Source organism: Mastacembelus armatus, chromosome 17 (assembly GCF_900324485.2).
Source record: "Mastacembelus armatus chromosome 17, fMasArm1.2, whole genome shotgun sequence".
NCBI lineage: Eukaryota > Metazoa > Chordata > Actinopteri > Synbranchiformes > Mastacembelidae > Mastacembelus > Mastacembelus armatus.
Window position 1 is genome coordinate 7,265,938 of NC_046649.1, and position 27,074 is coordinate 7,293,011.

At 43.0% G+C, this 27,074-nt stretch overlaps 3 protein-coding genes across 6 annotated transcripts; 2 read left to right on the forward strand and 1 right to left on the reverse strand.

Moving 5' to 3' along the window:
- Window positions 1-2,761: 2,761 nt before the first annotated feature.
- On the reverse strand, window positions 2,762-10,221 carry sall2 (spalt-like transcription factor 2). Its single transcript, XM_026312660.1, has 4 exons — window positions 10,100-10,221; window positions 8,765-8,828; window positions 4,272-8,134; window positions 2,762-3,907 (listed from the first exon to the last, which is right to left on the reverse strand). Exons 1-4 carry the CDS (start codon window positions 10,178-10,180, stop codon window positions 3,596-3,598), a joined length of 4,320 nt encoding a protein of 1,439 aa, XP_026168445.1. The 5' UTR covers window positions 10,181-10,221; the 3' UTR covers window positions 2,762-3,595.
- Window positions 10,222-16,598: 6,377 nt separating this feature from the next.
- On the forward strand, window positions 16,599-22,846 carry trim110 (tripartite motif containing 110). 2 transcript variants are annotated; one of them, XM_026314131.1, is made up of 8 exons: window positions 16,599-16,716; window positions 17,539-18,061; window positions 18,154-18,249; window positions 19,195-19,428; window positions 20,885-20,907; window positions 21,096-21,241; window positions 21,737-22,008; window positions 22,253-22,846. In XM_026314131.1, the coding sequence occupies exons 2-8, from the start codon at window positions 17,573-17,575 to the stop codon at window positions 22,520-22,522; spliced, it is 1,530 nt and encodes a 509-aa protein (XP_026169916.1). In that variant the 5' UTR covers window positions 16,599-16,716; window positions 17,539-17,572; the 3' UTR covers window positions 22,523-22,846. The 2 variants fall into 2 exon arrangements, with proteins under 2 accessions (XP_026169916.1, XP_026169917.1); XM_026314132.1 differs by having other exon boundaries at window positions 16,637-16,716; window positions 17,542-18,061.
- Window positions 22,282-26,607, forward strand: cbln12 (cerebellin 12). Of its 3 annotated transcripts, none has more exons than XM_026314135.1 (4): window positions 22,282-22,396; window positions 24,764-25,056; window positions 25,673-25,792; window positions 25,868-26,607. In XM_026314135.1, exons 2-4 carry the CDS (start codon window positions 24,772-24,774, stop codon window positions 26,063-26,065), a joined length of 603 nt encoding a protein of 200 aa, XP_026169920.1. In that variant the 5' UTR covers window positions 22,282-22,396; window positions 24,764-24,771; the 3' UTR covers window positions 26,066-26,607. The 3 variants fall into 3 exon arrangements, with proteins under 3 accessions (XP_026169920.1, XP_026169921.1, XP_026169919.1); XM_026314136.1 differs by lacking the exon at window positions 22,282-22,396 and adding an exon at window positions 22,466-22,570; XM_026314134.1 differs by lacking the exon at window positions 22,282-22,396 and adding an exon at window positions 22,858-23,669.
- Window positions 26,608-27,074: the final 467 nt, after the last annotated feature.

A 27,074-nucleotide genomic window follows, 5' to 3' on the forward strand; every position in this document is an offset into this window, starting at 1 on the left:
ACATAGACATAATCAGTCATATTTGGTCCTGTCAAAGGTTCACTCTAAGTTAACTAGGTTTACACCAAGGCCATGGACTGGAGTGAAGTGGAACTAATTACAGTGTTGGCATTTGCCACCCTTTGCAAAGTCCTGTGTGGCCACAGAACGATAGTCAGATAATTATCCATCCATCAGTCCATCCATCCATCCATCCATCATCTATACCCGCTTATTCCTAACCAGGGTCACAGGGATCTGCTGGAGCCTATCCCAGCTCTCTCTGGGTGAAAGGCAGGGGTCCACCCTGGACAGGTCACCAGTCCATCACAGGGCCACATAGAGACAAACAACCTCACACACTCACACTCACTCCTATGGGAAATTTAGAGTCACCAATCAACCTGACATACATGTTTTTGGACTGTGGGAGGAAACCAGAGTACCTGGAGAAAACCCACACAAGCACAGGGAGAACATGCAAACTCCACACAGAAAGGCCCCTGATGGGTTTCAAACCAGGAACCTTCTTGCTGTGAGGCAACAGTGCTAAGTCACCATGGTGTGTGCAGCACACATGCTGTGTGGCCTAATGGATTGGGAATTGGACTTGTAACCTGAAAATTGTAGTTTGAGTCTCAGGAATTGCCGTGACCAATACCATGACTGAGGTGAGACCCTTGAGCAAGGCACCGGACCCCCAACTGCTCCCCGGGCACCGCAGCGCTGGCTGCCCACTGCTCTGGGTGTGTGTTCACTTTGGAATTGGGTAAAAATGCAGAGCACAAATTCCGAGTATGGCTCACCATACTTGGCCATATACAGTGGGTACGAAAAGTATTCAGACCCCTTTAAATGTTTCACTCTTTGTGTCATTGCAGCCATTTGCCAAAATCAAAAAAGTTCATTTTATTTCTCATTAATGTACACTCAGCACCCCATCTTGACAGAGAAAAACAGAAATGTAGAAATTTTTGCAAATTTATTACAAAAGAAAAACTGAAATATCACATGGTCATAAGTATTCAGACCCTTTGCAGTGACACTCATATTTAACTCACATGCTGTCCATTTCTTCTGATCCTCCTTGAGATGGTTCTGCTCCTTCATTGGAGTCCAGCTGTGTTTAATTAAACTGATTGGACTTGATTAGGAAAGGCACACACCTGTCTATATAAGACCTTACAGCTCACAGTGCATGTCAGAGCAAATGAGAATCATGAGGTCGAAGGAACTGCCCAAGGAGCTCAGAGACAGAATTGTGGCAAGGCACAGATCTGGCCAAGGTTACAAAAGAATTTCTGCAGCACTCAAGGTTCCTAAGAGCACAGTGGCCTCCATAATCCTCAAATGGAAAAAGTTTGGGACGACCAGAACTCTTCCTAGACCTGGCCGTCCAGCCAAACTGAGCAATCGTGGGAGAAGAGCCTTGGTGAGAGAGGTAAAGAAGAACCCAAAGATCACTGTGGCTGAGCTCCAGAGATGCAGTAGGGAAATGGGAGAAAGTTCCACAAAGTCAACTATCACTGCAGCCCTCCACCAGTCGGGGCTTTATGGCAGAGGGGCCCGACGGAAGCCTCTCCTCAGTGCAAGACACATGAAAGCCTGCACAGAGTTTGCCAAAAAACACATGAAGGACTCCCAGACTATGAGAAATAAGATTCTCTGGTCTGATGAGACCAAGATTGAACTTTTTGGCATTAATTCTAAGCGGTATGTGTGGAGAAAACCAGGCACTGCTCATCACCTGCCCAATACAATCCCTACAGTGAAACATGGTGGTGGGAGCATCATGTTGTGGGGGTGTTTTTCAGCTGCAGGGACAGGATGACTGGTTGCAATTGAAGGAAAGATGAATGCGGCCAAATACAGAGATATCCTGGAAGAAAACCTCTTCCAGAGTGCTCAGGACCTCAGACTGGGCCGAAGGTTCACCTTTCAACAGGACAATGACCCCTAAGCACACAGCTAAAATAACAAAGGAGGGGCTTCGGAACAACTCTGTGACCGTTCTTGACTGGCCCAGCCAGAGCCCTGACCTAAACCCAATTGAGCATCTCTGGAGAGACCTGAAAATGGCTGTCCACCAACGTTCACCATCCAACCTGACAGAACTGGAGAGGATCTGCAAGGAAGAATGGCAGAGGATCCCCAAATCCAGGTGTGAAAAACTTGTTGCATCATTCCCAAGAAGACTCATGGCTGTACTAGCTCAAAAGGGTGCTTCTACTCAATACTGAGCACAGGGTCTGAATACTTATGACCATGTGATATTTCAGTTTTTCTTTTTTAATAAATTTGCCAAAATTTCTACATTTCTGTTTTTTTCTGTCAAGATGGGGTGCTGAGTGTACATGAATGAGAAATAAAATGAACTTTTTGGATTTTGGCAAATGGCTGCAATGACACAAAGAATGAAAAATTTAAAGGGGTCTGAATACTTTCCGTACCCACTGTAAGTCACTTTCACTTATTTCTTATACAAAAATATTAAAGCATTAAGCACCTTAACAAAGAGGGAATCTAATTGCTCAAGCGACATGTTTTGTTGTGTAAAGTTTTATCAAACAAGACTGTTTTTTCCCAAATTTGTTTTTAATATGGAGATACTGAAATTACAGCTTACAACAAACAGACATAGACTTTAGATATATATATATATTTATAGTAACATAACATTTTAGTAACTTTAGTAACTGAAAACATGTTACAGATATTACATTTGGACCAAACAACAATGATAATATTCACAAAGCTGAAGGGTCAAAGGTCACACAAAAACCATGTCCTCATGGTTCACGAACACTGTAGCTGTGCCTCTGGTTTGACAGGACGATATACAGAAAAAAAACACAATGACATGTGCAAGTAGATGATCTGAACCACAACAGTGCAGACAAAGACTATATTCCTCACAGATATTGGTGGTTTTACTTGTTCTTACAGAGCAATTTATACCAGTGTCCTCTGTAGCTGAAGGAAAGAATCTTCTATATATGAAACAGAAATAAGTTGCAACATCTGCAAAGATATTTTCTTTTGGTTAGCTTGAGCCTCCTTTGGTGCCAGTTGGATCAGATTTGGTACATGGCACAACATGTAATAGAATAAAATTATTTAAAACTAGTCTTTTAGTCTACATGTGGTGACTCATTAATAAGCATCAGATTTGTGCTAAACCTTACTCATCTGGGCCTGGTGGCTAAGTTAAAACAAAACTCAGAATTATTTGATCCACGTCTGGTATGAAACTGGTACAACTCTTTCCTCATTTCCAAACATAGATTTTTTTTTGTAGAGTTCACTTCAAACTATTAAGAATTTCAGCCAGACATACATAGTGTCACTTTTTTTTTTTTAACAAATCCAGAAATAACTGGACTCACTTAGTTACTCAAATATTTTTATCTTTATTTGTACAATAGCTGTCTCTTTTTTTAAACACAAGACCAAGTGGATTGACTCACAACTTTTACAAACATATTACTCTGACTATCAAACTGACAGGCTATGTGTTAAGGAAGCAGTACTACATAAAAGTGCATACAGTTTCACCAAAAGGTAAACATTGATTGAAAACAATAGAATATCATCAGGCCAATCAAGCTGACTCAAGTTATGAGCCTTCACTACACTCTTCCCCAGCTTCTTCAGAAACTCTGGGCTCCATCTGAGATTGAACAGGTGATTTTGCTGACCGTGCTAACTCATTTTCTTCTTGGCTTCCAGTAGTTGGGTCATCAGTTGGATCAGTACTGGTGTTAAGAAAGGCTTGATACTGGTTCCAGAATCCTGCTGAGCTTCTGGTGGCAGGAATGTTCAAGGGAGTCATAGATGTAGAAGATGGAAGATGGTCTGCAGAAGAACGACTACTACGGGCTAGAGGGCGTGATGGTTTGGTTACCACACCATGGTGCTTCATGTGCCCCTGGGAATGAATGAAAAAAATATTATGTTTAATCTACATCCAGATCATACTTATAATAGGGTTGAGGTTATTCTAGGCATAACTATAAAACATATCCAAAATAATGCACTGTACAAAATGTGGGTACTTTATTCTGACATATGACTGGAACATGCAACTTCTTCCATTAGGGTAAATGAAGAAAATAATAGTGGAATAATATTTGATAACATTATGAGTGTTCTTCAAGGCTTCATGATGAAGATGCTCAGTATAATGAAGTAGTAAGCTGTAAAATATTGTTTCAACTGAACAACGGTGCTTCTGAAAACATATGCATAGACATCTTCAATGGACATTAATTTTCTAATTTTTAATTCCTCACCTTCAGTCCACTCCGACTGGCATATTCTTTTCCACACTCAGCACAGCAATAGGTCTTCTTCTCCGGGCGAGACATTGGAGAAGGGAGAGTTGGGGCTAGGCTGATGGGGACAGAAGAATCCAGCAATTCATTTGGAGTCAATCCACTAGTCTTAACACCTTCCACCTGCTCTTCCCTCCCATACAAACCAAAATTGAACCTCTGACGTGTCTCCCTTGCAAAAGTGGCAGCTCTCTGTGATGCACCCCTTACTTCAGCCCCAAGAGTGTCTGCAGTCTCCAAAGTGGATATCATTATGGGGTCCTCATCAGCCACAGTTGCTTCGTCTTGCTTTGGTGTTGCTGGTAGAGACTGATCTTTGTCCTCTTCCATAGGTTCTGGTGATTGTGGCCTTGGAGAGACTGAGTCTGATTCCAAGATTGATGTTGCAATCACATTAGGATTATCTTGACTCATGATTGGGTTAGAGGAGGTACTGGTACATGTGTAAGCAAAAGAAACCCCATGGGCAGGTGTGCTCTGTAAGTCCTCTTGGTTTGATCTGGAGCCAAGGAAGGCATCACAGGAGGTAGACGCTTCATCCTCCCCACAGTCCACTACCATAGCATTAGGTGATCCTAAGGTTTTGGTAACAGTGGAGGAAATTGGTGAAGGGGTGGATTTAGGAAGAAAAGCATTAGGAGTCACTTGTTCAACTTTGTTGTCTTCCTCAACTGGGGATGCTTGATCTGTCTGCTGGGAGGCTGCCAAGGTACTGACAGAGAGGACAGGAGGCTCTGAACTACCTGGTGGTGGAGTTTGTCTAGTGGGATTCATGAAGGGGTCAGGGCTAAGGTCAGTGGGGGCGATAAGATCTGGGCTGGAAGATGCTAACTTGTTGGGATTTTTGGTGAAGACAACTGATGTCATACTACCAGAGACAGGAACCAAGCCAACAGCTGGAGTTTGCAATTGTGAACTTGGGGCTGAGATCTTATCTATGCCAGTTAGAGGAGGCGTTTTACTAGAGACAGTGTTTTGATCAGTGGACTGGGATTGAGATTGTGACAAAAGTTTAGCATTAGATTCAGTTGGCATCTCATGTACAGACTCCTCAGTACCATCTGGGGGCAATTGTCCACCAAGATGCATACGAATGTGGTGCTGGAGCACTAGCGCATTAGTAAACTTACGCTGGCACAGTGGGCAAGAGTTCTGGACACGTGCATTTGGTGGTTGGGCATGGTGAGTGGCTAGATGTGACCTCAGGCTGCCTTTGGTGGAGAAGGATCGTCCACATATCTTACATGGAAAAGGCCGTTCTCCAAGGTGTGTAGCCTGGTGCAAACGCAGTGCTCTGGGACAGCTCAGTACCCGTAGACATACACCACACTGATTTGTTGTCAGGTTGCCAGTTGGACCTGTGATGCTCAGTGTTGGTAGCATGCCTCCCATCATGGCATTTGCTCCATTGGTGCTCATGCCTAGGGCAGCAACCATCTCACGAGTGAAGTTTGAAACAGAAGTGGTGACGAGAGTAGAAGATGGTGGGGATGCCATGACATATGTAGTAGATGTATTGGCATTTGTGAAATGACTGTTGCCTGAACCTGCTGAAGAGGTAGTGGTACTGTTAGATAACATCTCCAACATGGAGGTGGACGTAGAAGCTGCCCATGGAGAAGAGGAGCAGGGAGGTGCCTTCTCTAGCTTCTCCACCAGCCTCTGCAGCTTGGAGGTTTCAGATGTAGGAGTGGAGGTAGCCATGGAGGAAGGCAGGGAGGATGATGTGGTGTTTGGACATGGGACTTTCGGGAAGGAAGAGAAAGGGAAGGAAAGCTGAGAATTGCTGGAAGACCCAATCTGGTGAGAACCTTGAGTAGAAGGTAGTGGGGTGCGTAACAAGGTCAAGGCTGGATGGTTGTAGAGGGATGAGTGAGCAGAAGAGGTAGAGGAAGAAGTGGAGATAGATGGAAAAAGGAGCTTGGGCAGATGGGCTAGCTGGGAGTAAGCTGTAGGAGAAAGCATTGGAGCATGAGGTGGAGTGTTCTCATCGAAATGCTGCTGCTTGGCACTCTTAAATAACCCTGTGATGGTAGAGGATGAAGACAAGGAAGGGTTGGACAGGAGGGAGGTAGCCAGAGAAGAGGTGGTGGTGGAAGCTGAGGAGGATGAATGGGAAGAGCTGGAGGCAATAGAGGCTGCAGCGGCTACAGCTGCAGCCCTATTGAGCTGCAAGAGAGAGTGTGAGAGCAGTGCTAGGTCCACAGTAGGGGGCAGGGGTAGGGTAGATGGGGTGGATTCTCCAGAGGGCCCCAAAGAAACGCTAATACTGGTGCCACTGACCTCTAAATTATCTCCACATTTTTCCTCCTCAGACTTGCTTTTTCGCTTCTTCTGAATCATATTCATGCCACTGCTATTGCTGCCACTGCTTATGGTTTGCCCCATGTCTGATCCTCCAGTGGCCCCTAATGCTACCCCAAACAAAGAAGGTGGCAGGAGTGAAAGTGACAGCTCTGGGTTTTGCTCACGATGGCGTAGGAAATGCACCTTGAGATTTCCTCGTGTGGTGAAGCGGCTGAAGCACACTGGACACTGGTAGGGTCGTTCTCCTGTGTGTGAGCGCAGATGTATCTGTAAGGCAGAGTCACTGCTGAACATTTTTCCACAGAAGCGGCAGGCATGCTGGAGGCGGCCAGTAGTGGTGGAACTTGGTAATGGGGAAGAGTTTCCTCCTCCAGATACTGACTGCAAAGCATGTTGGGAGTTTGGAACAATAGACCCTGATGTGGGGAGGGATGGGTTTAGAAAGGACAGGCTACTGTGCCCAGACATTGAAGTGGTATTTGGAGATTTCTCGTGAAGGTAGCGGTTGGGCAGAGCTAAAGACAGGGTTAGTGGATAGGTGGAGGAAGCCATAGAGATGGCAGCAGGGGAAGAGGTGGAAGGAGTCGAGGATTGAGACCCCACCCTCAGATAACCATGAGCTCCTGGAGCCCCTCCTGTACCTTCCATCTGGGGCTTGTGGGGCTGCAGGATTTGAGACAAGGAACTGCTTGGCTTTGTGGGTTTGTTGGCTGACTGAGAGGGAAGCAGGGAGGAGAAGCATGCCAGAAGAGGAGCCATAGAAGTAGAGGGGTGAGGTGCAGTTGACTCAGATATTGGACTTGCTGCCCTTTTGCTGTCTTCCAGGCAGAGTTGAGGCAGTGAAGGGAGAAGATGCTGCGAGGGTGTGTCTATGGTACAGGAGGTTCCACTGAGTCGTAACACCTGTTTACAGATCTCCTCTGTTATCTGCATCTGATGGATCTGCCTTTGCTGCAGCACTCGCAGCTCCTCTAGGATCAGAGCAATGCTCAGCTGGGCCCTAGAGGGTGCCGCTGAGGCAGATGTCCCTCCTGGACTAGGAGTGGGAGTAACAGGACTTGGGGGTCCTTCAGGTACACGGCTGGGGCTTCCAGGGTGTGGTGGGGGGCACAGGGAGGCAGATGATGATGAGGAGGAAGAAGAGGTGGTAGTGGTGGCTGACAGCCCCAGCTTGGGAGAGGCCATATGGGTGCTTTGAGAAGGGTGGATAAAGCCACTTGCAGAAAATGGAGGTCTACTACCCGGAAGTTTATGGGTAGGTGTATGTTGCGTTTGGGAAGGGAGAGAAGTGTAATGAGAGTCAGGAGAGAAACAGGGGTGTGGGTCTTTGTGGGGCTGGCTTGGTGAACAGGATAGCAGTGGGACCTCAGTGGGTAGAGAGGGTGTTTGAGAGCTCTTGAAAGATGAATAGAGAGCAAGAGGCTGCTGGGAGCTTTGAAGAGAGGAAGATGGAGAGCCCAGGGGAGAATCCAGGATAAATGGAAAGGAGTGTGACTTCACTGCCAAGTGATCATCTAGGGAAATTGAAAGGAGAAAAGGTACATGTAATTTCATTATCATTTAAGGTAACAATAAACAGTTTACATAATGGTTATGAGCTTTTTTGTAAAATAGTTTTTCATTCATGATTTTAAGTAATAATCCACATTTCAGGGAACCAAGAAAAGCTAGCAGTAAGAAGGTAAAGACTATTCTGTGACTACTTGATGTCTAGGACATGGAAGAATTCAGGTTTCTAAGAGGGGACATTTACGTTCTGGGTTTAATTTTCACCACCTTATCATCCAGCACTGTTTTCTCTTCCTCTTTGCACTGGCCTCATGAGATGCAGCCTCCTCCCCTTGCACACAAATACACACAAATGTTTGTTTTCACTCTTTTTGGGGACTTTAGATTGACATACATCATTTCTTTTAGGCTTAACCTAACCATAACCACTACTCGCCTAACCCTAACACCCTAACGTTAACACTAACCCTTACCTTAAACAAAGCCATCACCCTAAGATTCTGTGATTTACATGGGGGAAGAGATGGCCCCTATACGTTAAAGGTTGAGTCCACACAAAGTGAATATGTAAACAGGTTTCGGCCCTCACAATGTGAGTAATACCAGGCAGACGCACACAGATTCCAATGGTCTGCAAGAATAGGAGCCTACCTTGTTTCCAGGGCAACATGTACAAGACAATGGACCCCCCCCCCTCCAAAAAAAAGCCACATCCATGCACTCTTACATCCCTGCCTCTCTTTCTTTCTTACTCAATTCAAGCTGCCTTTCTTTCATCTCCTTAAGAGCCCTTCCCCCAATAACCCAATAGGATGCTAGGGTCTTGGTTGGGTGCTGGACACTGTACTAAATGCCTGATTGGCTGGCAGACCTGACCTTAAACACACTAGGGTTGCATTCCTGATATGCTTTAGGGCCAGGCAGAGGAAGAGGGGTGGCGTGTAAAGAAATCAAGCAGCCACAAAGACAGGCATGATGACTCACAGACTATCAACAAGCTAACCTAACCCCTGAAAAACAGAGGGAGAGAAGTGAAAGGAGATACACAGCATACCTGTCAATGCGCTACACGTAGCCACAAAACACCTTTTATGCACAAGGTTGCTCATGCACATGCAAATGCATTCAGAAATTACTGCTGTTTGCCTGCAGGTTGCAATTTTCTGACACAATGTGGCTGCTAATCCTGTAACTGGAGTGGACAGACAGACACTTGTTCACACACACACAATGTCACATACACACTTCTTCACAGATATGTTCATGCTTCAGTGCGCAGCAACAAAGCTGAAAAGGGACAATGTGGTCTAATGCTATTGCAGTAAGAGCACCTTTCACAGTGCCTCATAAAGTTTCCTTTTCCTTGACCTTCTCATCTCTTTCCTCCTACCTCCTGCTTTGTGTGAAACAAATTTACTTCATCTGTTCTTTTGCACAGATAGTTCTCTGCGGATTTACTGTATATCCCACTGTTTTCTGGGTGGTCTTTGAACCTGGCAACGAGAAGGAGCGAAGACATTTGGCTTTTACAGCACAAAGAAAGCAGGTAATGGTTTCAACCACAGAGAATGATTTAAAGACTCTGTAGGCCAACAATCCCAAAAGGTTTTTTCAACTAGTTTTGGAGTGAGCAAGTAACTAATACAGTTAAATACAGCCTAACTTTCCAATACAACCCATTCAATAATTCTGATAGGACTCCATCTATACCTGATGGTTAAGATTAAAGAATTATAATTAATCACCATAACTAAAAACAGGTTATAACAACCCTTGACATTAATATATTTATGGAAATTACAAAACTGCTCTTTCCCACATTGGCTGCAGTGCAAAACGTTTATTTAAGTCATTTGTTACAATACAAATAATTTAATTGCCCTACACTGTGTATGTTGGATGAAAGTCTAGACTTCACATGTAATCTGAATCCTAATGTACAACCAGAATAACCAATATTTGATCTATTTCTCACCATGCTCTAGTATCCGACAGGAGCTGAGGGTCAGGCTCATAAGCTGCTGCGGTCGTTTCTGTTTCCGACGGGACATGTTTCTGCAGGATGGAAGCGACGCAGGGGCGCATTGTCCAACACACAACTTTTATTCTGACTCCCTGCACACTGAAAAAAGTAGGTGTCTAAATTACTTCGAGGGAAAAAAAATCCTAAAACTAAAGTATAATCTCTAAAAATATAGGACACTAAATGCTTCAGGTGGGTTAGTCTCAGTAAAGCGAGTCCACGTTGGTGGCATTGTGGTGCAAAGAGAAGAAAAACAGAACTAAAGAGCCAAAGAGGCATTTGTGACAGTTTCTCTCAACAAGTCTCCCTTTTCTCAAAACTCACCGTTGGCCCTCCTTCTCTTCTCTACACACTCACACAGCTCACTTGTTCATCCACTACTTTGCATTCAAATGGCGAGTGAACACCCGTTCTTTTTAGCCAGGCGCCCACAGCCTCTCTTTAGTAAACCCTCATACATTGACGCTCTGGTTCATCACATAATGGTCCTTTCCCAGACTTTCTATTACTTATATAAATGGATAAAATCTAAACTTCAGCGATGTGCGTCTTTCTGTGCGTAAAGGGAATCTGTGCGCACAGGTGGGTGCAAAATCCAGCGCCAGCTGAGTTAAATCAATTCTGTGTTTTTTTTAAATATTTTTGTCTAAGCTGAACATACGGTGTCACGGGCCAACTAGTCACACACACAGACACACACCACAATTCGGTCTACTAAAGGTGTGCGGTATTTGTGCGATTTCATGATGCTCCCGCCGCCTCTGAAACAGCCCCTGTCTGAGCTCAGTAAACACAGCAGCTGAAATGAGGTGGAATTTGCAACAATGGCGTTGAGGGAGCACAGCTGAGTGAACATCACCCTCTCAGAGCCTCTCCAACACATAGGGCCACTGACTGCGGGCACAATGCTCCCTTTTCACCCTCATGCCGACTGCTTACCACGTGGAGAGAGGTAGCGAAAGAAAGACCCAGCTAGAGTGAGGAAAAAAATTATTTTTCAGCCGGGCCTTGTTACTCCCCCCACTACATCCCCGTCGTTCTCTGGAGCTTGGGCTGAATAATAAAATGCTCCCAATGTGTGATGTAAATTCGGAATGATGTGGGTCTACAGTGCGGTTGAGAAATTTAGGTTTTTGTGGCTCTCCTTTTGTTGGAAAGTGGAATTCCCAAACATGTAATATAATAGACAACAAACGCCTAACTTACACAATCTCTGCATCGGGCCTGGACACTTGCCTGTTCAAACCAAGCAGTGATGCCCAAACAATATCAAAAGCTTAAAACGAAAATCACAAGATCATAAACAAGCGCGTCTTTGCGTAATGGACAATGTTTTGTCATAGAGAAAGAAGTGATAACTGATAGTTATCAAACAGTCAAAACAGAGAAAATCTGTGCTGTTTTATCCACAACTCTTTTGTGCCAACAACGCATTTGTATTTTTGGTGCCGCCTTGCCAATATGATCGCGTATAGGCTACGTTACGGTCGGACGTTTTTTTGCACCGATGTTTGGAAACAATTGCAAAATACGGCGGAGAGATGCGCGTCCCCGCTACTGTACGGCGACCTGTTGCACGCCACGCGCGCCCCCCATCATAACAAGTTATGATTCATAAAATATTATGACTTCTCCAAAAATACAGTCCCGGATGTGCATTTCTCCCATCGGCCGCTCGTCGCCGACACAAATCCTTTCAATATAACACAAAAACAACTTACCATGTTTGCAAAACGATGATTTTTTGGCAGCGATATTGTTTAATGACAAGGGGTGAAAAGCTCAGGAGCTTATGTTGGGTGAGATCGGCTCCGTCTCTCAGCCGGGACACTGGCGCAGCATTTCCCTATTCACTCCCAGGGATGCGCAGTCGGACAGCCGCATTTTTTCAATTATTTATCTCCGTCGCAAATCGCGTTTCTTTCTCTTATGACAAAGGGTTATTATGCGTGGATGTATTTACTCATAGTCCACTGGCAGGAGAAGAGGCAGGGGCGGCGCTGGTAGCTGTACTCTCTACAGGGGGAGGATTATTTTTCTTGGCCGTGCGTGCTGCTCTTCCTCCTCTCTTTGTACTAGTCGGGCCTGCTGCTGTCCGGCCTGTCTGCGCTCTCTGCGGTACTGTCTGTCTGTCTGTCGTCTGTCTGTCTGGTTAGCGGGCTAGATGTCTGTCTCTCTGTCTCTTATAATTAATGGCCTTCGCCGCCAGACGGTCCTCTGGGAAACAGTGACCACGGTTACCTCAACAATGGCTCTCAGTGTGCGTCTCACATAGGAGCGCAGGCCCGGGAGCACACAGGGCGGACTCGGTCTATACGGTCATTTCAGATTTGCACAGGTGTGCGTGACTGTGGACACCCGCTGTTATAATTATGTCATAATTCATATGTAAAAATTTAGATTCAGTGATAATACATTTTGGAATATTGATAGTTCTTCTACTGCATTAATGTTGGTCTCATTATAAAGGTGTATGTTTTGATTTAATATGCACAGGAAGCCATTAGAGGTAGTGTGAAGGAAATACACTGGATATGATCTCTATATTAATTCATATTAGGACTAATTACTAGTATTATTATTATTACTATTTACAGCTGTAGGATTCCTTCTGAATAATGTAACATGTGTAGCATATTATATTATACGACTATAAATATCAAATGGTTTCACTAATTCTTCCACAGTATGATTAAAGCACAAATTACTTTGTTTTAAAGACCCTTTAAGCACGTAGTGGCTCTTTAAGTCACTCCCCTGTTCTTCCTATAGTAGTGTCTAATAACGAGATAAGTCAACCACCTCCTCATCAATACTGCTGAACTGTGGAGGATGCTAAAACGCCACGTGGGTGTGTTACAGTATGTTTGTGCAGGATGGAAGGTCAGTAGACTGCAGCATAATAAGAACACCACTTCAATTGTCGACTAATGATGGTGCAGGCAGGACACAGTCCGTTTATTGAACAGCTTGTTGCCTGGGCAATTTTCCAACTTGCTGCTGTTTTTATTACCATGATATTGATTGAACATGTTGCCTTACTGGTGACCTGTCCAGGGTGGACCCCTGCCTTTCACCCAGAGAGAGCTGGGATAGGCTCCAGCAGATCCCTGTGACCCTGGTTAAGGAATAAGCGGGTATCGATGATGGATGGATGTTGTCTTTCCAACTCACAGCCTGGTACACTGTGGTTTATGTCTTACATCAGTAAAGCCACTAGGTGTCTCTCAAAGACAAAAATTAGGTATAGATAATTGGCATGTTGCATGAGTTTGGGTACTTTATATTTACATATTGTAAATGACCATTTCAAACCATGATGTAGATTATTTGCACATTTTTATTAAATAAAGTATTACAGAAAATACAGGAAAGGGTAAAAAGCAGAAGCAGATAACCTTCTTACTACATTTGTTTACTGGATGACAGCACTGATGAAAACAGCAGTCTGGACTTAAACCTATTTCTGAGTATATGTGGTCTTAGTTTTCCTCAGGGGCTTCTTCTTCTAGTTTTATTTTTTTAACTTTATGCCCCCTGTCTATGACCTGAAGAATTGAATTGACCTGATACTTCATTTGTGAAATCATACAGAAATTCAAAGGAGTTAGGTGTAACATGTAAGAAATAGATTCATTCTCAGACATAATACAAAAGAAAACAAACTCTTGATACAGTTCTTTTCTTTAAATTACTTATACAGTCGTCTCTGTCTGGAAAGTCCCTGATCGCCTGTCCTGACATGCTTTGAGCTTCATCAGAGGTGTTGTGCAGCAGGGAAATGCTTCCAGTGTGTCCTTTACGTCCCTCCTAATGAAAATATAGATTAAAGCATCTATTAGAGGGCTGAGGTAGACCAGAGCACTCGTCAGAACACCAGACAAATCTCTCACAGGGTCTTCTGAGCTGTCGTCACCTTTAAAAGAGTAATAGAGGTTCCTGAAACTGAAGGGAAAGAACAAAACGGTGTACATCCCCAACACCAGACTCAGGACCCCCAAAATCTTCCTCCTGTTGTTGGTTTCGTGTCTCATGGCGATACTCTTGTTGAGGGCTTTCCATGTGATTGTGAAGAGAGCCACGAGAAACGGGGCTGGGATGAGACAGATGATGGAAAATAGCATCAAGGAGTATGGGGTGTGGATGAAGAAGATGTAATCCAGGATGGCATAGGCGAGTGAGAGGGTCCACACGCAAAGTGAGACAAGCAAAGGTAACTTTGTGGTGTTCTTTCTGTGGTACCAGACTGGACATGCAACCATCAAACACCTCTCTGCAGAAATCAGCAGCATGAAGCCCAAACTAGACGTCAGACCCAAGCGGACGAAGAGTCGTGCGATGCAGCGGGCCCTGATGAACGGCTTGAAGGTGTTATCAAAAAACCTGCTTATGATAAAGACAAATGTGATCCCAATCTGGATGAGGTCTGACAGGAGCAGGTTTATGGCCAAGATGGGAGCTGCTTTTTCCTTCTTCAGTAGAGACAGGAGAGCATAGCAGGCCAGGCAGATTTCAGGTAGTCCTACGAGGAATATCACCCAATCCACCACAATACCTAGTGTGTGTGTGTAGTAGGCAGGATCTTTACCACAAAGAAATAGAGCATTTTCATCTGTCCCCATTATCTGGCTGTTGGTCGACATCATCTCTCTCTTGATGCTTTCTGCCCTGCAGGTTTTCAAAAGGAAGTATTATTTTGTGGCCCTTCCCATTTACTGGTGCCAATGCATTAATGGTGAGGAAGCATGACTAGGTTCAGTAAAGAGCATGATAAAGTGTTATCAGATATTATACTGTGTGTGTCACTTCCTGCAAACATCCTAGGTTGAAGCTGTCTCTCCAGAGAAACATAAAGCATAGCAGCATAAATATATAAACAAATGACCTGTAGACTTTGCACGTAACTCATGCAAAAGTGCTCAGTGCAAACACTCAGAACATTTTACACTTGCTATAGCCATAAAAGTAAAATGTTTCCAAGTAATATATTGGACATTACTGAAACTTTTTCTTTGCATGTTGGTTTTTTTGCATAATTTCTACTCCTGTTTTGTGTTAGAGCAGTGCAGTTGTCATTCAGTCAAGCAGTCAGAGGATTTTAGTAACCTTTGGTCCAAATGTTTCATGGGCAACAGGAGTATATCTCTTGGATAATTTTACTATACAATTATATAGAGAGGGAGGGTATCCCCTTCCTGCTCTTCTCCTCCAGGATGCCTTACAAGTCGATGACCAGCAGGAAGGTATCCAGGTCCAGTAACGCATAGGGACATGCTCTGGATCAGAGCCATCTTCTACCATCCAGGTATCTGCACCAGGGTCACCCTCCATCTGCCTGCTACCTCTCCCTGCTCCACTGTGTTTCCTGTCCTGTGTGTCTGTAAATAGCTGCAGGAAATCAGGGAAAAATAGAAGACAACCAACAGGTGTATAAAAATGACTTAGAAAACATCTTAACATGGCAAGATTTTACAAGTAGACCAAAACTAAATGGACTGTAGTTACAGCTTCTGGAGTTAGATTTGTCTTAGTGGTAATTTCTTTTTAATTTTATTATCTAATTTGTACAGTTTAAAGTTTTTACTAAGTATTTGAGTTTTAGGGCACTTGTAGTCCTTTATTTGTTTTCAAATTAGCCTTAAAAAGAGGTTGTTAGCTTCAGTGTGATTTTACCCTGGTTAAACAATGATTTAAAACAATTAAAATTTTATTTTGTTTGCATCTGTTTCCTCATACCACCTAGTATGTATATGGACTTACCGCAGACCTAGACCTAAAGTGCTAAAGATTTAGGAAATCTTACAGTACTTTTGTAGACTTACATGTTTACTTCCATTTAATTCATGTGTGGTTTCCATTAGATTTTTTAAATAAATTATGCCAAATGATGATTCATCACAGACTAATATAATCAATATTAATAATATGACTAATAGATTAGATTGCCCACAAACGACAGCCCAAATGTTACCATGATGAAACTTTCAATATGTGATGTTTGGTTAAAAGAAATGCCAACTTGTACTTCAGGAGAAATCTTCCCTGTTTACTGTGAAGCAAAACCTTGACGCTTCAGGCACCCATTTCTACCTGTGGAAGAACGTCTGCTTGTACTGAAAGATACTTGAGCTTTTTCAGTTTCTGCTAAAGGCTTGAAGAAAGAGAGTCCACGGAACAATGTGAGTGCTTCCCTCTTGGGTAGGCACATAGTGAATTAAAAATCCAATAAAAACCAGCCCCTACAAAACTGTACACTGTAAAAGCAAATATTGCATTCACAGTGTATGTGCTTTAGTTGGTTTAAATTGTGTACGAATAGTGTTTTATTAGGAACAGGTAAGACAGGTCTTGATTGATATTTGAGCTGTGGCTTTAATGTAAAACAGTTTAAAGTTAATAATCCCCCCCGCCCCAACTCCACCCCGTCCCAGGGTCATGTGACCTCTGTCAGTCCAGTCCTATGTTTGAAGCAGACACTGGGGGAAGGCAAACCTGTTGGGATTAGCCTCCACAGTCAACATACTGACCGATGGCCACAGTCTGCCAACACTAGGACACAAACAGGTAAGAAATGCCACTTTTTAAAAATAGATTTTTTTAAAAATTCACAGACAATTCATCTGATGAACATGTATGAGCTGGTGTTAAACATGAAAAAGCAGAGCACATGTCACATAAAGGCCAACAAGCTGTCAAGGATGATCTCCTGATCCCTCCGTCACAGCAGCTTATGTCTGGGATCAGTATTATAAACCCTTTAGACTTACTGTGGCAACATGCAAGTCATATTTTCATTTAGTAATAATTACAATCTGTAAGTAAATCACATGTTACATTTTGACAAATTGCCTCAATAAACTGCTTTAACTCAGAGTATGTGTCAAAAGGGACTTAATTCTACTTTAGGTAGGCTTCAGTGTGTAATGTAGGTGTATTGCCTCATGGAGACATATGATCATGAGGTGTTTATGTTATTTTGTCCAGCCTCTTAAGATTTTAGTTGTTACATTGTACAAAGTACTCTGTTCATAGAGCACCGTAGGCAAAGGCCCAAAAGACAGGATTACTGGTCTGAGTGCACAGTTGGGGTGAAATAAGGATTTCACATGTGCCACCAGTTTATTACTAGTAGTGTCTTATACCCAGTCTGGGCACTGATGCTACTGTCACGTAACAGCAGCATTAAGTTGGTGCTGCACAGGCCCACACCATGACATCCACCCATCCATTATACCTGCTTATTCCTATTTAGGGACATCATGACATGTGGTTGCATTTCCTGAGCTTGCACAGTCATATCAATCTCCTGGGGGCTGTGTTAGAAAGTTTTGCATGTGAATGAAATCTAATCAGTGTTTCGCTTATTTCTCTTAAACTCACTGTCAGTAGCCTTGTGAGACACACACCAACATCCATCACTATGGCGTCACTGGAGGAGGAGCTGACCTGCTCTGTGTGTCGAGACAGCTTCAGCCAAGCTCACCCCCTGCCCTGTGGTCACAGTTTCTGCCCCGCCTGCATCCGCGAGGCCTGGGGCAGCCAGGGTGAAGACAAAGGGTGCTTCACCTGCCCCCAGTGCCAGGTGGAGCACGGTGAAGTGCTCTGTGACTGCTGCTGCCCCGAAGCCGAGGAAGGGCAGCCACCATTGGCTGTTAAGACCTGCCTGAAATGTGAGGTGTCGTTGTGTCCCGAACACCTCCAGCCCCATCTGGAAAGACCAGCGTTTAGCAACCACCTGTTAGTGGACCCACTGGGGGACCTCTCCCAGCGAAGGTGCCCAACACACACAGAGATATTCCGCTACTACTGTGCTGATGAGAGGGTGTATGTGTGTGGAGACTGTCTGCTGGAAGGAGGCCATGTTCAGCACAAAGTGAAAGCTCTGAGGCAGGTGGAAGAAGATCTGAAGGTGAGCGGGAAGAGTACACGTGCGTGTTGGTGCTGATGTTTGCTTGTGTGCCAGTGTGTGGTCGCTGAAATGTTGAATGTGTGATTCCGTAGGTCATTCTCCAGACGCTGCTCAGAAAAGCAGAGGAGAAGCTGAAAGATGGGGAGCGAATCTTAAAAGAGCATGAGAATATTGATTCCACTATGGCAGTGAGTAAAAATAAGTACAAATTTTTAAACTTAAACACAATGACTCAGTGGAGTACGGTGGCCCTGAGAGCTCAATATGCCTCAAAAAAAAAAAAAGAAAAACCAAATACAGAAACATGCTGCAAATAGCACAGATGACAAGGAAAATGTTTCCAGGAGCAACATGATCTAGACACCACGTCCGTCACTTTTTAGTGTCCCCTGGAGACATTGCAAACGCTGACTGAAACAGTGGATGTTTTAACTAACCTTGTTAGTTACTGTCACAACCTGCCCTCAGTGACAGGCCCATTAACTTTATTCAGTCAGTAATAATTAAAGCATCTGAAAAAAAATACATTTCTCTATTGCAATGACAGCGTGAGTATGACATTGTATGATAAACTTTTGCCCTCCTAGGATGGTGATTCATCAGTAAAGTTTGTCTGTTTTTCCTGTCTGGTGTGACAGTTGTGATATTTCAGGCATTGTTTTGCTCGGGTCAAATGTTGCAGTTTTTCTCGATTGCTAAACTGCTTTGGTCAAAACTGAAGCCACTTGTTCAAAACTCTTCATAAAGTCAGTGGAACAGCTGTGGACCAAACTGATTCATTTTTTATTGCTTTCGCACAAAATGCATTCAGTAACCACATCTTTCAAAATTCATCATCTCTTTGCTCATTCATGCTGTACTGACCACCTGCAAACCACTAAATATTTGCAGCACATTTTTCAGATGTAATCAAATGTCAGAGTTGTGGTAACTGCAGGTAAATTTGGTTGTGTTTGCTCTTTTTGCAGCGCGTTGAGCTCTCAGAGGCTCCATAGTTGAGGATGTTCTGTATAAGCTGTATGGTCCTCACTCTGCCCTCACTCTGGTGATTTTTTCAACCTGATAAACTGGTCTAATTTAACGTATTAATCACTGAACTGACACCAACACAAATCTCTCACTGTTGGTTGCAGGACTCTTTAGAAAAGGATGACACCCAGGTGGAGCGGCTTGGCTCAGACCTGGAGCTCCAGGTAAAGAAGCTAGTGGTGGCCCTGAGGGAGATCACCATAAGGGAGAGACAGCAGGCCATTGACCGAGTGCACAAGGACTGCTCCAAGGTGAGGGATGAGATAAGCCAGACGCTCTGCATCCAGCAATACCTGGCCTCGCTGCTGGCAGAGACGGACCCTTTCCTGCTCATCTGGGTAAGACTTGGTGCTGAACAGATAGATACTTCATATTTTGGTCCATGTAGGCACCGCAGTGCAAAATGGCTGGCTGAGGGTGCAGGCATTAATAAACACACTTATCTCTCTGCAACAGCTGTGACACTCACTGACACATAACAACAACAGCTGAGAAGAGGAAATCATACTGCTGGCTGGATACCAGTACACACAGCACTTTGAATCAGACAGACTGTGGTTTTTATTGAACTTTACAGTGATGGTAGAAAACAACCTGAATAAAAATATCTATTAAGCCACATATATGACCATTAAAAGCTGACATCATCTCTGCTGTGTCTTGTGCCATAAATGGCCACACCACACTATAAAACTAAATGTTACTTTTGCTTTAAATTTTTTTTGGAAAGGCAGCACAGATTGAACTACGGCCACTAGGTGATAATGGAACAATCTAATCTGTGCAGTATTGTATAACGTTACTATAACAGCCCGGTGTCGTTTGTATAAGACTTTGCTAGACTCCGTGAACAGCCGTGCGAAATGGCCCTGCACCCTGACAAGATTTATCAGCATGATTGCTGCTGCCTTCAGATGACTGCAGGGGTTGAATGAACAGTGGAGAGACTTTACTTAATAAAGCTAAGAATCACACACAGCAGACAAATTTAGAAAAGCTCATGATTGATTATTTTTCCTGCTGCTTTAAACACAAAAATGTCAAAAATGTTTGCCACCAAAATACCAGCAACTCGCTTTGTGCTTCTTCATCTGAATGAAGCTCCCACCTGTTTCACACAACCTGTGTGCCGTGTGCTCAGCACCAAAGTATCCAGCCAGGTCAGGGTGCTACTTGAGTCGTCTATCAGAAATAAGGCCCATAATATTTTTTGTTATGGCACAGCATATACTATAGCCATGCTATACTGTGATGTTATATTAGACCATTTTCTGTGGCGGAAGCTACATGATGATATGACCAGTGAAAATAATTAAATGTTTTAAATGGTGGCTCACTGGTGCAAAGATACAGCTACATATGTATTATGTATTATGTGGTGTTATGTTGTTATACAAAATATGTTATTTTCTAGATTTTGTTGTAAGCATGTGACAGTGGCATCATTGTTTGCAAACTGAACCCACAGAGGATGCTGCCATCACGCAGTTTGAGCTTGTTAGCGCTTGGAAAGCTTCCAGGATTTCAGTACGAAGCAGAGAAATGAGGATGTTTACCACCACTATTATTATTCATGCTGTGAAATACATTATGGAAAAATGATGGTACAGATCTACCCAATAAAATATAGTATACATAGCCACAGACGTATGCACCTGAGTGAGTCTTTACCTTATGTTTGTTTGCTTTATTATGCACTTTATTATGCAGATTCACAGAGGTATTTGTAATTGTGTGAATTAATCACTTTGTGCTGTATGTTTCTCTGCTGTCCTTGACTCTTTTGTTCCTTAGGCCTTCCAATCAGATGACACAAAGTAAGTCTTGAACAAATCACCTGACACTGTGTGATGTTATGGCCTTAGACATATTGATGTGTGCGAGCAAGGCATAAATGGAGGAATATATGATGAATCCATTAATTTTAATACACAAGTCCTGACTGTATGTGTTCATTCATAGGCTTTGTCTTATACAGTATGTGGTCTGTTCTTTTATTCTGTAGGCTACTGGCCGACCTGAACAACCCACTTTTCATCCCTGATGCTATCAGTGTGGACAGGAAACATATCTTGGAAGATGTAGAGAGCAAGTATCGGGAGTTTATCACTGCTACCCTCCGCTGCCTCAGTGAACTCAAGAGGGAGCTCTGTGAGTGGCAGATGGATGACACTGTTTCCAGCCTTCACGCTAAGCTGAGCTAACTTCATATTTAACAGAAGTTCATATAGGTGGCATCAATCTTATCCTATATCTCTATATAAGGTATTATAAAGCATATTTTAATTCTTAATTCTTAATTTTTTTAGGAACCATTCCTTTAAGAATGATAGTGTCACCTTACAATTTTTGGTATTTTACATCATTTAAAATATATTTTTATAGCATTTTCTGGCTTTATAGGAAAAAGTACTACAAGAAGCCTTCCATGTGTGGTAAAGACTTGTATCCACAATATGTGGACATCACTGGAAAGATTTCAAAGTTCATAAAAAGTAAAAGAAAGCTTTGTTGATATTTTTCCAAGAGCAGCAGCATACCATAAATACTGTTTTGTCCACCAGTCACACCTAACCAGTATATACAGTAATATATAACCCAAACAACAAAACATTAATCATGTTGTTTCCTTTCCCTCTCCTACAGTAACCAGTCCTTTGACTTTGGACACAAACACTGCCCATCCTCTCTTGAGCATCTCTGATGACCTGTGCTCAGTGACACGGGTTAAAAACCGCCTGCCCTGCGCTGCAAACCCTGAACGCTTCGACCACTGGCCGCAGGTTCTCACTGTCCAGACTTTCTCTTCTGGGACTCACTACTGGGAGCTGGTAGCTGAGGGATTCTGGGATATTGGCATCTGCTATAGAAGTATTGGACGGAAGGGGAAAGACGGTAACGCCTTTGGGAACAACAAGGTATATGTGGCACCTTGTTGGGTTAGTTGATAGCACTTAACAGTCTTTCCTCTATGTCCTAAAGCAGCTCAACATCCTATTGATGAATTTCATCAATTTATGTCATTCACACTTTTTTTTTTCAAAATTTGAATTACAGGAAAAATACTGCATACTGATACTGAAATACTACATGTAGTACCTTTACAAATGATGAGTACACAAGCTCCATGTCTTTATCTAAATGCCTCTGTTGATTCTACAGGTATCATGGAGCTTAACGCAGCAACATGACAGGAAACTGGCTGCTTGGCACAACCGCAGAAAGACCCGCCTGTCCTACCAAATGACAGGCAGCCGTGTTGCTGTAGCTGTGGACTATGGTGCAGGCACCATCACCTTCTCTGAGGTGGGACCTTCTAGCAATCTGACCCACCTCCACACTTTCTCCACCACGTTTACTCAGCCCGTGTGCTTGGGCTTCGGGCTCTACAAGGCTGAGCTCAACAGCCGCATTTCTGTTGTGAAAGCCTGAGGTGAAGGAGACAGAGGGGATCTGGTTTAACTGTGTCAAGACAAAACGGTGATGATTTATTTTTCAAATCTGGGACAAATCAAACCTGTGGTGGAAATTTCTCAGTAAAACAGCATCTCCTGACCAGGTGATACTGATGTGGAAACAATTTCCAACAGAGCATCAGTGAGTGAACATAAGCAGGTTCTCATTTGAGAGCCAATGAAAATGTATTTGTAAATGGGGAGGGACATGAATATGTTTTAAGATTGTTACGTGCTTTTCATTTCACAGTGCATTGTAAGTGCAGGCCACTGACTATTAAAATACACAGTTGCCACTTTATTAAGTACACTCATTGAAAACTGATGCAGTCCAAGACAAACAGTTGTTAAATAAGTCCTAGATCCATGAAGGTTATTATGTTCAGTTTTGTTAAAACAGTTTTAGAGCTGCATTGGTCTGACGTCATGGTAATTTTGGAGGCTCTGCGTTGTGGTGCTGAATTGTATTGCACTGGTGTTTCTAATATTTATTCAACCCTAACTGTTATAAACAATGTCAGATAATGTGTTGTTGGAGCTGTGAACCACCTCAGTTTGGCTCAAAGTTAAATCCTGAGTTTCTTTTTAAGCCTAGCTGTGTCTATACGTCCTTCCTCAGGCTGGTGAAAGATGTATAATTCAGTCTTATAGCTGCCATAGTGTCTGATAAAAAAAAGGCAGAAGCAGTGGAGCTGCAACTGTTTTTATTCATATGAAAGTACACAAGCAACCTTGAGCCTTTTTAACTCTGCTTGAAGACACAAGAGGGAGTCACTGATTTGATTGTGCATTGAAGAAAAAAGGGAAAATTGCCACTCACTTGCTAACTTTACTCTTTGAAGCCTCTTATACACCCAATTATCTTCACATTTTCTTTATTTTGCTGTAGAGGTGAGTGGGCGGATAAAACATAGAGGGTGAGAAAGAAGCAGACGGTAAAGGGGGTGGCTGAGAGAGAGAGACAGAGGGATCAGAACATACTCCGGCTTGGTTACGCTCACACTGACTGTGGTGCTGTTAAATAATGCCATAGAAGAGCAGGAGAACAAGGACTTTTGACCGTATTACGACATTTCAGCTGGGAGGAAGGTCTTCACCTGATATGGAGTACAAAATGGAAGCAGGTGACCATTTATATTTTTATTCACTTAAAATACTAGAATTGTACTGTATAGATCGGGTAGTCAGTTTTGTTTACAAACACTTGTTGTAAGGTTCAGAACAGATGATTTTGTACAGTTTCACCGAACAACATACATTTCATTAAGGTTCAGGGTGTCACATTTTCTGTTGTTAATTATGGTCAAAGATAAATTTGTCTTATTTAAAGAGATCAAAGCTATCTTTAATGTTTAGTTTTTTGAGTTCAGACTGAAAAGGCAGCAGAACCTGAGAGAAAATAAAATAAACTGCAAAAACTGCATATTTACATATATATCACTTTTAAGTGTGAAATCAAAGCACAAGTGTGAAAGCGGGTGCGGGAGCTGTATGAGGGAACGCATGCTGAGCAGTGTTGGGATGGGGGGGGGGTTGTGTTCGTGTAATAGACAGATGGTCACTCAGTGGAGTTGTTCCCCCACTCCCTCTCTGTTTCTCACTCCCTTCTGGGTCCCACATCCTTCCCCTGTCACCTCTCCAGAATCTTACCTCATCTATTTTTTTCTCCCCCCTCACTGCTCCTCTGTATCTTTTACATCTTCCTCTCAGCCATTTAAAGTCTGTGCCAGGATCTTCACTCAGTATGCTGTGCATTTATCTCTTCAACCCTTGTCTTACCCTCCCCAGTGACTACTTTTCTGCCTCGTTGTCCTATTTTTTGCTGAAGAAATCAACTGTAAAATACCAAGAGATTTTTTTCATTCTGGCCCCTGCTGACCCTGGAGAGATTTGGGATTTGTGGGGGGCAAACAAGACAACTAGAAAGAAACACACAGACAGTGATTGACAGCTATAGCCAATGAACTATTGAGCGTTTCATTTAAATATAATTGGATTTTGAGGCCCATCTGCTGCTCTTATTGTTGATTTAGTGCATGCTGATGGTGCCTTCAAAAGCACCATAGAGGTTGAACTTGGAGCAAGTTTTCTCTCTTTTTCAGTTTTAAACCAGGTCTATCAACAGTTTCACCATAGTATGTTTAATTATACTTCATATTGTGGAAAGTGACACTTCTGATAGTAGAATAAATCAGAGATATTCCACTAAACACTCTAGGCTCAGTCATGCATCCCAAGTCAGTCTGTTTTGACCTCCTCCTGATACTGCTGGGTATGCTCCTGTTGTGGGAACCTTTGGGCTCCAGGGGCCAAAATGACACAGAGCCCATCATCCTTGAGGGAAAATGCTTGGTCGTATGTGACTCCACTCCTTCGTCCGAGCCCGCCGGTAACGCCCTGGGCATGTCAGTCCGGTCTGGATCCGGCCGAGTGGCCTTCTCTGCCAGCCGCCAGACCAACCACGAGCCCACAGACATGAGCAACCGCACCATGATCATCTACTTTGATAATGTGAGTGTGCAATTGCTGATGTGTATCTTTGAGTTATGCAGTTCAAAGAAAGTTTGCTCTCGACATTAAACGGCAAATTCATTTTAGATATGATACATAGTAGAGCTGACAGTTCAAAAGAAATACTAAAGAGAACAGAATCTTTTAAAGTGCCACACTAAAAAAAAGTTCATCAGCTATCTCCACACAACTTTCCTAAGCTGTATTCCAAATGCTTTTTGTGATCAGACGTCTTCTGCCAATAAGATGCACATACGATTAAAGATCTGTCAGAGAGGAGAAATGCTAATGAAGTAAACACTGAACTTTTGGACCCACAGTGCAGCTGTCTGGCCACAAAACTGTTGCTGGATTATGCAGCATGGTCTGCATTTTCATGGAAATTCTGGGGCTGTTTTTTGGAAATGGAAATGTAAAAAAAAAAAAAAGACCCAAGTAATCCTGGAATAAGCAGGTATATACCATATGTAGTTACAGTGAAATATTTGAAATAATAGAATATTGTTTTTCACTGGTTTCCATTTTTTTTTACAATAAACTGTCCTCATATGTACTTTACACTGTCATCTATATATCCAGTATCACCTTTCCTCTCCCTCATTTGCTGTTGGATCAGATTTTGGTGAACGTGGGCACCCATTTTGACCAAGAGAGCAGCATCTTCCTGGCACCAAGAAGAGGGGTGTACAGCTTCAACTTCCATGTTGTAAAGGCCTACAATAGACAAACTATTCAGGTATGATCCCTCAGCTATGACAAGTATGGTTGTCACAACAAACAGATTCTAGCCCCTTTGCTTCCTCTGTATTAGGTCAGCCTGATGGTGAATGGTTGGCCCATGATTTCAGCTTTTGCCGGGGACCAGGACGTGACCAGGGAAGCTGCTACAAACGCTGGCTTGGTCATCATGGAGAAGGGGGACAAGGCCTACCTCAGGCTGGAGCGAGGAAACCTGATGGGAGGCTGGAAGTACTCCACCTTCTCTGGCTTCCTGGTTTTCCCCTTATGAGAAAGGTGGATGGAGAGCAGTTTGATATGTTGTAAGGTTGAGAACTAGCTGGAGATATCAGGGAAAAAAAACTAGAAAGAGGAAAGTTTCAATCTGTAACACCCTATAAAGCGCATGATGAAGGTTTTATGCAATAACGCAGATAAAATTGTGCTAATTAAGACAATTTTCACCTAAAAGAAGAAAAACTATGAAAAGTGGAAAAAAAAGAGTTTTGTCTGTGGGTTTAATTTGCGTGGTTTCTGTGTCACAATATTTGATGGCTTTATTTATGAGATATTTTAATTGTGACAAAAAATTATATAGTAGACATGTGCAATGTGGGCTTCTGTGCTAAAACTACCTAAAAGCCTGTATATTTTGTTTTTCTTTTTTGTAATTCAAATGTTTAAAACACTGCTGTGCTCCACATGGCATCCTGTCCAGCTTAGAAACTTGTTAAACTTTATTCTGCTGTGTCTGCTAGTCTCTTGCAACAAATGCTTATTTACAAAGACATTTCTATTAATTAGACATATTAAAATAAAGTCATATAAACTTGACTGAGTATATTATCTTTAATAAGAGTACAGAAAAACATAAATCTATTAATCATTGCTAGAATAATGATGCATATAGACATAATTTTATTGTGTGATATGCTAGGGTTGTGAAAGTTTAATTTGCTCATGGAAATCAGTGTATCTCCTCCTTCTCATGGCACTGTACCCAGTGCCACGGCAGCTGTTTGTAAATATAGCTCTCACCAGCAGAGTTGGTGTTGGCGTGGACCAAGCAGAGCAGTATGGGGCAGAGTGTAAGCATGGTGAATAGCGGATACTCCTCGCAGGGCCGCAGACAGATGGAGGCTTTGGTTGGCAGGCAGGCTCATCTCTACAGACCTGCCATGGATACAGAACGGTGTGCTGTCACATTCAGTCGCTTACGCTTCCCTGGTTCATGGCCACCATCTCTTCCTCTTCCTCTTCACTCTAATACCCTTTCACATTATTGGCAATATGCTTTAATG

Excerpts from the sequence above, each read along its gene's own strand:
- sall2 (XM_026312660.1), bottom strand. The coding sequence starts at position 10,180 with ATGTCCCGTCGGAAACAGAAACGACCGCAGCAGCTTATGAGCCTGACC. Across the intron at positions 8,829-10,099 it reads GGATACTAGAGCATGGTGAG|TGGAGGGGGGGGGGTCCATT; the intron begins AAATAGATCAAA and ends GTGGCTTTTTTT. Across the intron at positions 3,908-4,271 it reads CCAGTCGGAGTGGACTGAAG|GGGCACATGAAGCACCATGG; the intron begins GTGAGGAATTAA and ends ATTCATTCCCAG.
- trim110 (XM_026314131.1), top strand. The coding sequence starts at position 17,573 with ATGGCGTCACTGGAGGAGGAGCTGACCTGCTCTGTGTGTCGAGACAGC. Across the intron at positions 18,062-18,153 it reads AGGTGGAAGAAGATCTGAAG|GTCATTCTCCAGACGCTGCT; the intron begins GTGAGCGGGAAG and ends GTGATTCCGTAG. Across the intron at positions 20,908-21,095 it reads TTCCAATCAGATGACACAAA|GCTACTGGCCGACCTGAACA; the intron begins GTAAGTCTTGAA and ends TTTATTCTGTAG.
- cbln12 (XM_026314134.1), top strand. The coding sequence starts at position 23,648 with ATGGAGTACAAAATGGAAGCAG. Across the intron at positions 25,057-25,672 it reads TGATCATCTACTTTGATAAT|ATTTTGGTGAACGTGGGCAC; the intron begins GTGAGTGTGCAA and ends CTGTTGGATCAG. Across the intron at positions 25,793-25,867 it reads ACAATAGACAAACTATTCAG|GTCAGCCTGATGGTGAATGG; the intron begins GTATGATCCCTC and ends CCTCTGTATTAG.